This window comes from Tachysurus vachellii, chromosome 21, assembly GCF_030014155.1.
Source record: "Tachysurus vachellii isolate PV-2020 chromosome 21, HZAU_Pvac_v1, whole genome shotgun sequence".
Classification (NCBI taxonomy): Eukaryota; Metazoa; Chordata; class Actinopteri; order Siluriformes; family Bagridae; genus Tachysurus; species Tachysurus vachellii.
Window position 1 is genome coordinate 2,003,539 of NC_083480.1, and position 11,565 is coordinate 2,015,103.

At 42.6% G+C, this 11,565-nt stretch overlaps 1 protein-coding gene across 1 annotated transcript in view; it reads right to left on the minus strand.

The window, feature by feature from the left end:
* Positions 1–10,471: 10,471 nt before the first annotated feature.
* hgh1 (HGH1 homolog (S. cerevisiae)) overlaps positions 10,472–11,565 on the minus strand; it is a 6,615-nt gene continuing 5,521 nt past the window's right edge. Inside the window, exon 7 of the mRNA XM_060857275.1 lies at positions 10,472–10,940. Coding sequence (XP_060713258.1) covers positions 10,752–10,940 — 189 coding nt within the window. The 3' untranslated portion in view covers positions 10,472–10,751. The remainder of the gene's footprint in view (positions 10,941–11,565) is intronic.

The window sequence follows — 11,565 nt, forward strand, 5'->3', positions numbered from 1 at the left end:
TCAGTACACAATCAGTACACATTCAGCACACACTCAGTACACAGTCAGTACACACTCAGTACACAATCAGTACACATTCAGCACACACTCAGTACACACTCAGTACACATTCAGCACACACTCAGTACACAGTCAGTACACACTCAGTACACATTCAGCACACACTCAGCACACACTCAGCACACATTCAGTACACACTCAGTACACACTCAGTACACAATCAGCACACAATCAGTACACAACCAGCACACACTCAGCACACAATCAGTACACACTCAGCACACAACCAGTACACACTCAGTACACAATCAGTACACACTCAGTACACACTCAGTACACAATCAATACACATTCAGCACACACTCAGTACACACTCAGTACACACTCAGTACACAATCAGTACACACTCAGTACACAATCAGTACACACTCAGTACACACTCAGTACACATTCAGCACACACTCAGCACACAGTCAGTACACACTCAGTACACAATCAGTACACATTCAGCACACACTCAGTACACAGTCAGTACACAGTCAGTACACAATCAGTACACATTCAGCACACACTCAGTACACATTCAGTACACATTCAGCACACACTCAGTACACAGTCAGCACACACTCAGTACACATTCAGCACACACTCAGCACACACTCAGTACACATTCAGTACACACTCAGTACACACTCAGTACACAATCAGCACACATTCAGCACACACTCAGTACACACGCAGTAAACAATCAGTAAACACTCAGCACACGCTCAGCACACACTCAGCACACATTCAGCACACACTCAGTACACACTCAGCACCCACTCAGTACACACTCAGCACACAATCAGTACACACTCAATACACACTCAGCACACACTCAGTACACACTCAGTACACAATCAGAACACAACCAGTACACACTCAGTACACACTCAGTACACAATCAGTACACACTCAGTACACAATCAATACACATTCAGCACACACTCAGTACACACTCAGTACACACTCAGTACACAATCAGTACACACTCAGTTCACACTCAGTACACACTCAGTTCACACTCAGCACACACTCAGTACACAGTCAGTACACACTCAGTACACAATCAGTACACATTCAGCACACACTCAGTACACACTCAGTACACAATCAGTACACATTCAGCACACACTCAGTACACAGTCAGTACACACTCAGTACACAATCAGTACACATTCAGCACACACTCAGTACACACTCAGTACACATTCAGCACACACTCAGTACACACTCAGTACACAATCAGTACACACTCAGTACACACTCAGTACACAATCAGTACACATTCAGCACACACTCAGTACACACTCAGTACACATTCAGCACACACTCAGTACACAGTCAGTACACACTCAGTACACACTCAGTACACATTCAGTACACACTCAGTACACATTCAGTACACACTCAGTACACACTCAGTACACATTCAGCACACACTCAGCACACATTCAGCACACACTCAGTACACATTCAGTACACACTCAGTACACAATGAGTACACAATCAGCACACATTCAGAACACACTCAGTACACACTCAGTACACAATCGATACACATTCAGCACACACTCAGTACACATTCAGCACACACTCAGTACACTCTCAGTAAACAGTCAGTACACAGTCAGTACACAATCAGTACACAATCAGCACACATTCAGCACACACTCAGTACACATTCAGAACACAATTAGTACACACTCAGTACACAATCAGCACACATTCAGCACACATTCAGCACATATTCAGCACACACTCAGTACACATTCAGAACACAATTAGTACACACTCAGTACACAATCAGCACACATTCAGCACACATTCAGCACACACTCGGTACACATTCAGAACACAATTAGTACACACTCAGTACACACTCAGCACACAATCAGTACACACTCAGTACACAACCAGCACACACTCGGCACACACTCAGTACACAATCAGCACACAACCAGTGCACACTCAGTACACACTCAGTACATATTCAGAACACAATTAGTACACACTCAGTACACACTCAGTACACACTCAACACACACTCAACACACACTCAGTACACAATCAGTACACACTCAGTACACACTCAGTACACATTCAGCACACACTCAGTACACACTCAGTACACAATCAGCACACAACCAGTACACACTCAGTACACACTCAGTACATATTCAGAACACAATTAGTACACACTCAGTACACACTCAGTACACACTCAACACACACTCAACACACACTCAGTACACAATCAGTACACACTCAGTACACACTCAGTACACATTCAGCACACACTCAGTACACACTCAGTACACAATCAGCACACAACCAGTACACACTCAATACACACTCAGCACACACTCAGTACACACTCAGCACACAACCAGTACACACTCAGTACACAATCAGTACACACTCAGTACACACTCAGTACACAATCAATACACATTCAGCACACACTCAGTACACACTCAGTACACACTCAGTACACAATCAGTACACACTCAGTACACAATCAGTACACACTCAGTACACACTCAGTACACAATCAGTACACATTCAGCACACACTCAGTACACAGTCAGTACACACTCAGTACACAATCAGTACACATTCAGCACACACTCAGTACACAGTCAGTACACAGTCAGTACACAATCAGTACACATTCAGCACACACTCAGTACACAATCAATACACATTCAGCACACACTCAGTACACACTCAGTACACACTCAGTACACACTCAGTACACAATCAGTACACACTCAGTTCACACTCAGTACACACTCAGTTCACACTCAGTACACATTCAGTACACACTCAGTACACAGTCAGTACACACTCAGTACACAATCAGTACACACTCAGTACACACTCAGTACACAATCAGTACACATTCAGCACACACTCAGTACACAGTCAGTACACACTCAGTACACAATCAGTACACATTCAGCACACACTCAGTACACACTCAGTACACATTCAGCACACACCCAGTACACAGTCAGTACACACTCAGTACACAATCAGTACACACTCAGTACACACTCAGTACACAATCAGTACACATTCAGCACACACTCAGTACACACTCAGTACACATTCAGCACACTCTCAGTACACAGTCAGTACACACTCAGTACACACTCAGTACACATTCAGCACACACTCAGTACACATTCAGTACACACTCAGTACACACTCAGTACACATTCAGCACACACTCAGTACACATTCAGCACACACTCAGTACACATTCAGTACACACTCAGCACACAATCAGTACACACTCAGTACACAACCAGCACACACTCGGCACACACTCAGTACACAATCAGCACACAACCAGTACACACTCAGTACACACTCAGTACATATTCAGAACACAATTAGTACACACTCAGTACACACTCAACACACACTCAACACACACTCAGTACACAATCAGTACACACTCAGTACACACTCAGTACACATTCAGCACACACTCAGTACACACTCAGTACACAATCAGCACACAACCAGTACACACTCAGTACACACTCAGTACATATTCAGAACACAATTAGTACACACTCAGTACACACTCAGTACACACTCAACACACACTCAACACACACTCAGTACACAATCAGTACACACTCAGTACACATTCAGCACACACTCAGTACACACTCAGTACACAATCAGCACACAACCAGTACACACTCAGTACACACTCAGTACACACTCAGTACACACTCAACACACACTCAACACACACTCAGTACACAATCAGTACACACTCAGTACACACTCAGTACACATTCAGCACACACTCAGTACACACTCAGTACATATTCAGAACACAATTAGTACACACTCAGTACACACTCAGTACACACTCAACACACACTCAACACACACTCAGTACACAATCAGTACACACTCAGTACACACTCAGTACACATTCAGCACACACTCAGTACACACTTAGTACACAATCAGTACACATTCAGCACACACTCAGTACACAATCAGTACATATTCAGAACACAATTAGTACACACTCAGTACACATTCAGCACACACTCAGTACACATTCAGCACACACTCAGTACACAATCAGTACACAATCAGTACACAATCAGCACACACTTAGTACACACTCAGCACACACTCAGCATACACTCAGTACAAATTCAGTACACACTCAGTACACAATCAGTACACACTCAGTACACAATCAGCACACACTCAGCACACATTCAGTACACATTCAGTAAACAATCAGTACACACTCAGTACACAATCAGTACACATTCAGCACACACTCAGTACACACTCAGTACACATTCAGTACACACTCAGTAAACAATCAGTACACACTCAGTACACATTCAGCACACTCTCAGTACACATTCAGTACACACGCAGTAAACAATCAGTACACAATCAGCACACACTCAGTACACAATCAGTACACATTCAATACACACTCAGTACACATTCAGTACACATTCAGTAAACAATCAGTACACACTCAGTACACAATCAGTACACATTCAGCACACACTCAGAACACATTCAGTACACACTCAGTAAACAATCAGTACACACTCAGTACACATTCAGCACACTCTCAGTACACACTCAGTACACACGCAGTAAACAATCAGTACACAATCAGCACACACTCAGCACACACTCAGTACACATTCAGCACACACTCATTACATACTCAGCACACACTCAGCACCCACTCAGAACACATTCAGTTCACATTCTGTACACAATCAGTACACACTCAGTACATACTCAGCACACACTCAGTACACGACCAGCACACACTCAGCACACAATCAGTACACAGTACACAATCAGTAGACATTCAGTACACACTCAGTACACAATCAGTACACACTTAGTACACACTCAGCACACACTCAGCATACACTCAGTACACACTGAGTACACACTCAGTACACAATCAGTACATATTCAGTTGTAGTTAACAGACATTAAGTACATAAGTAGTTAACAGTTTTCATTTGACAGTGTGAATGAGAAAAACTCATTAAGCAGTAAGTTCGATTGCTCTGTGTTGCAGGTATATCCAGATCAGTGTGTTAGTGTGATAGACAGAGTTGTCCTTGAAATGGATCTGTTTGGCTGAGTCCCACATAGTGAGAAACAGGAGCTGGATCTAAAAGCCCTAACACTGCTGCGAGCATGATTTATGAACAGCAACCTTTATGATATGGGACGTGTCAGATAGAGATCAAATGTGAAAGGAAATTGAGAAATATATCAAATAATGCTGAATTTAGAAATCCAGCTTACTTAGAGTTAACTCCACTTCTGCAAGACTCCGGCTACAAAAACATGTGTGCTGTGTAGAAAGAACTCTTTAACTGGAATGAAAATGAAGTACATTTCTAAGCAAAGGTTATTGAGATAATATCACATGAGCAAAATATTGTACTTTTCAAGTGATGTTACTGCTTGTGCACATTCCTCTAAGTTTTATATAGCAGCAGTATGTAACTACAGTACAGCAATGTACAGTGCAGCCATCAGTACTGAGAGCGTACAGTTTACATCATATACAGATGGATGGAAAATTAAGGGAATCTCTGGTGGCTTTATTATGCTTTGGGGTCATGGTTTGGGTCAGCTTCTTCACTTCGATGGAAGAGTCAAATCAGTACACAGTTGCTCTGATGAAACACGGCCCTTTCAGGATGAGTAACATCAGCCCCTTCAGGATGAGTAACATCTGCCCCTTCTGTAAGGTACAAGGACTAAAAAAAGGTTTGATGAGTTCATACTCAACAATTCCTTCAGAGTCACCGGATCTCAGCCCAGCTGAACAGCTATGGGAGACTTTGAACTGATGTGTCTGACAGCTTCTTCACCACCATCATTATTATAACACCATGGTGTTGATCCCTCTGGTACACTTCCAGAGACAAATCTGTGCCAAGGCACATCGAAGCTATTCTGGTAGCTTGTAGTGGTCCAGGATCTTACTGAGACACAGTTGTAAGTGCTGTTTTTTCCTTTAATTTGTCACCTGTCTATATGCACATGTGGAAAAAAGTTGTACCTACCTTTACTCTGATTAGTAGTTGGATAGGGGTTTCATCAGCTGGTGGAGTTTTGCTAGGTTTGGCAATCCAGCTGTGAACGCTTCACACAGAGGCTGGAGGAATGATCTGGCAGTGACACAGGACTGAGTCTGTGGCCTGCACACATCCAGGTTCGGTCTTCATGCACGCAATAATATACTAGCAGGATATCTGCATGGACTACCACTGAGTATTTTTGTAGTAACCTCTTCAGTAGATGAACTCAAAGACAAATATCATAGACCCCAGACCCTTTACTCGCTCACAGATCTGTCAATATATGACGACACGCCAGCCGGACGTTTATTTAGGTAGTAGCTTGATTTTGGCTGATTTCACATAATTTGTTTTTCTTCCTCATTATGGCTGCCCCGCTGTATGAAGCGTAGGAGTCTGTTTCCGGTGGCCTGGGTCCATCTGGTTTCTGTCTGCTTCCTCTTTAATACTCTTACCACCTGTTCAACGTCGTTCCTCCCCACAGCCGACCCACACACTGCACACCAGAGCACCTAATCACACAAGAAGGTCTACTTTAAACTGTTCAGCACTGGAGAATCAGAGGAAGCCATATTACCTGGGACACATGTGGCTATACTGATGAATGGGATTGAAGTACTGATTGTTTCATTGTTTTAAAAGATTATTCAGTCAGAAGGTGGAGAAAGAGCGAGAGTCTGTTCTTCAGCAGTCAGAAGGATAGAGAACTGTCTCTATCTAGTCATTTAGAAGCATTAAAATAATAATGAACCATATTACTACTGAAATGAGCTCAGCTTCCCCCACAGCCAATGGCAACCCTTCTCCTCACCCTCTACCAAATGACTGCGATGGGGTAAAAGTGTTCAGGGGCAGAATTCTCACAGATCTAAAGTCCAGTACTATACATTCATTCATCTTTAATAACTGCTTCACTTAACTCTCTCTCTCTCTCTCTCTCTCTCTCTCTCTCTCTCTATATATATATATATATATATATATATATATATATATATATATATATATATATATATACATATATATATACACGTGTTTCGGACATTAGGAGGAAACCAGAGAACTTAGAGGAAGCCCATGCAATCCTTCAGAACAGAAGTTCAGAACAGAAACACAGACAGGAACCAGAAACCGTGGAGCTGTGAGGCAGCGTCGCTAACCTCTGTGCCACTGAGCATGTGATAAATGAAAGGGAGTGTAGATTACAGCATGTTGTTATGATAATAAGTATTCCGTCATTCACACTGATTTAAAGGCTTTCGTTTCAGAAGTGTAAAATGTCTGCCTTCAGTCAAGACAATTGTTACCTTCTGTATATGCTTTTGATCAGAACAAAATGGAGACGTGCCTACAGGCTTCTCTTGGCTTTCCTTTATATTTCTTTTCCAGAAAAGAATCAGAATTTATTTTTGACATCAAACAGATGACAAACAAGAAAAACTGAAATCTACAGTCAGACTACCCGACAGAATGCAGAAGAGCTTGTGACAGGGCTTTTATTAATATCCCTTTAAATAATAGTTCACTATATCAGCTCTCTGTAGGTTATAAATACCCCACACTTTAAATGAAAGGACAGACAGTTCCCATGTTGTTGGCAGTGAAGTAAAGAGCAGAAGTGTTCAGTCCAAATCCGATACACATCCCATCTTCAGCATAATAAACTTTGGGCTCAAAAATAAAGCTAGTGAAAACAGCTTCTACTCACTATTATCATCTTCAGGCAAGACAGGAAATAAAGTAGATGTTCACTGAGACTTGATTTAGACTAGTGTTAGAACCGGATGTCAGGTTTAGGACAGCACAGCTCTCTCCAATGATTTTCTCAGAGGTCATCTTTTTGCACCGGAAACCTAACCACTCGTATCGGCTACTGTTTCCAAACCACATTCTCGCAGTCCGATGATAATTGGTATTTCGACAGCTCCAAACCGCCTCCTTTGGCTCCTGTCAAAAGAATATATTAGCCAGCCATATTCCTCAAAAAGTTTAAGATCTCTCTAGGTAATTTCCCCTTTTCGACTGCTGGAAAGTCTTTCGCTGAGGGATCGCAGCCGTTGCCGAGAGCAGCCCGAAGATTAACTGTACCTGTCAGTTATGTGCTGAAAGGCTCCAGAGCCAGTAGGCTACTAATCGCCACACTTTAAAACAAACTGTCATTTTCTCTCCTGCGTCAGTGCCAAAGAAAACACACAGTGAGAGAGGAATGATGTGATGTCGCGTACCTGCACCCATGCTGGTCTGTCCAAGTCTGTCTCCCAGACTTCTGCTTTCATTAACCTGCTTGTTGTCACGTGTGAGCGCCGTTAACTCTGTTTTTCCTGCCATCTGCCGTTCAGCACACGAGGGAACGCTGCATCAAGACACACAGGCCTGAGGTTTAAAGGTGTCAGGGAAAGCCAGGCTTTTACAGCTAGGTGTAATTACAGCTAATCACTTTAACATTATTATAAATCATGTTTTCTGTCTTCACACTATACATGCTTGATCTCATCCTTCATGAACGAGGGACATTTTAATAGCCTACATAAATATCTTAGCTCCCAGGGGACATTAAGATAAGGTGTGTTCAGTGTTCATGCTGTGAGCCAGAAGCCGTGTGGATTTCAGTCACTCAGAGATGAGGAGACTGTCCTGGGATCCTGAGTAGGAATTCTGTGATTTATCCTTGATTTGTCTCAGTAGAAAGTCGTAACTTACAAACGATTTCTCCTGTAAGCAAACGGATATGATGTACAGATAACAGTCTGATGTACAGATTATTGTTTTTAATTAATCCTCTACATCTCAGAACTGTCTTACTGTTTGTATTTACATGGTCATAAATGTGGCAGTATTTCACTAGATGTTTGAGGAAGATTTCACATTTAAAGATTTCACAGTGGGGGTCACGGTGGCTTAGTGGTTAGCACGTTGGCCTCACACCTCCAGGGTTGGGGGTTTGATTCCCGCCTCCACCTTGTGTGTGTGGAGTTTGCATGTTCACCCCGTGCCTCGGGGGTTTCCTCCAGGTACTCCGGTTTCCTCCCCCGGTCCAAAGACATGCATGGTAGGTTGATTGGCATCTCTGGAAAATTGTCCGTAGTGTGTGAGTGAATGAGAGTGTGTGTGTGTGTGTGTGCCCTGCGATGGGTTGGCACTCCGTCCAGGGTGTATCCTGCCTTGAGGCACAGGCTCCCTGTGACTCGAGGTAGTTTGGATAAGCGGTAGAAAATGAGTGAGTGAGTGAGTGAGAGAGATTTCACAGCCTGGTCCTGAGGATCCAGCTCTTGGCTTTATGATACAAACCGCTAAAGCAGTTCTTCCAATTTTTAATTTATGTGCTGCTGCACACTCTGTTCCTCACACCTCCAAAAACATGCTGGTGAGTGAAATTATGACTACAAATAACCCTGAGGTGTGAATAGAATAGAAGCCTTTATTTCTCACATATACATTACAGCAAAGTGAAATTCTTTTCTTTGTATTTCCCAACTTTGGAAGTTGGGGCCAGGGCACAGAGTCTGACATGATACAGCACCACTGAAGCAGTGAGGCTGATAAGGGCCTTGCTCAAGGGCCCAACAGAGGCAGCTTGACAATGCTGGGGCTTGAACCTGGATCCTCAGATCAACACCTCAGAACGTGTGAAGTTAACGTGTGTGTATGAGACTGGTGGTCCTTCAAGGGGGTGTTTTCTCATCATGCCCATTGCTACAGGTCCCTCAGAACCCTGAGCAGGAGAAAGGGCTTACAGAAGAGGAAACTACAGAGAGAACTTCCTATGGTTCTCTGTTCCTCAGAGCACACTCTCAGGACCCATGTAGATCAGTTTGTTACCGTGCCCTACCTCTATGTATCAGATTTCTGTAAAGAGACAATTTACTAGAATTAGAGTGTCAATGTCAGTGATTTTCTAAATAAAGTCTCTGTGCTTAATGCTTTTAAACCTGAAATTTGCTTAATACAGTAAAAACTGAACCGTTTTTCAGAAGTGAACCTTTTTATTTCCTTCCACTTTTCCTCATTAGGAATCTACTAGGTACTGGGATTGACTTCTGCATTCACTCCTCAGTGCCTTCTGAAGAGATTAGACACTGTGGCTCCAGCAGATGGCACTAGTAAGTGACTGTCATGGGGTTATGATGGTTACGCAGATATGTCAGGTGCATCTCTCTTAAATAAGCATCTTATTTCACACAGTAATATACAATCACACATTAACATCCATTTAAGAATCATACAGCAGATGTTTGAGGATAACTGGGCCTCGTATTGAAGTGATTAGTGTGAGATAATTAGTGTCCATTACACTACGGTCACACAGATGAGACACGGAATAAACAGGATTTTAATAAAAATGTTCATATCATTACAATGTGTACAGAAAATTAAACAGATGTCATTTTTATGTCCAGCCAACACTCAGAAATGTATCTCTTTTAATCAACATGATCCACTTTACTAGATCTTAATAATAATAATAATATTAGAAGAGTAAAGCACTAAGACCTTAGTAAGAAGAATTTTGGATGACAGGCTTATTAAACTGACTCCTCAGTGTCTGGTGTGTGTGTGTGTGTGTGTGTGTGTGTGTGTGTGTGTGTTTGTCAGTCATCTCTCCAGCTCTTCAGGATTCGAGCTGCAACTCTTCTCCCTTTCCGCTTTGAGCAGCTCTTCTTCTTTCTCAATCTGCTCCTGCTCCTTGGCCTCCATTTCCTTCAGTTTCTGCTCAACATCCTCAGGAATCTCCACCTCCATTAGATTCTCCATCCCTGCCTCCGGCTCGTCTCCGATCAGAACCTGACACGCAGAAACACCCAGACATGAAGCAGACCTGATCTGAGTTCAGTCAGAAGCAGGAGTACAGTAGAACCTGAGTAATGAGCTTCCAGACACCACTAAAGTTTTATAAGAATGCTATTAATTAGATGATCTAACAAGATGGTAAAATATATTCTATAATCCTGTAACATGAGGCTAGTAAAAAGCCATTAATCCCTAAAGCAAACATTAGGCTTCTATTGAGCCTTTGCATGCTGAATGTTTTATGACTGTGATTAAAACAGTTGGGTAAAAACCCAGAATGACTCGAGCTCTGCTTGTGGACTGAGATCAAAAGGGATCTCCCACATATTATGGAGAACACCAAGCTTTATTAGAAGACCTTGGGACATTTTTTTTCCATGGAAATGTGCTCTCGTGTTACTACTGCCACCATGCCACAGTGAAAAAAACAGAAGTTTTCCACCAAATAAGTGCATCATGTCTATTTATTCTGTCCATTCAAGTTAATAAATGTCTGTGTGGTGTACTGAAGTCCATCTGCGTGCCTTCTGGGGTCACACCAAACACAACAAGGTGTCGGCACGAGCCAGAGTTTCAGCCAAGCAGGTGAAGCCAGACCACAGGAAACAGAAACATGTTT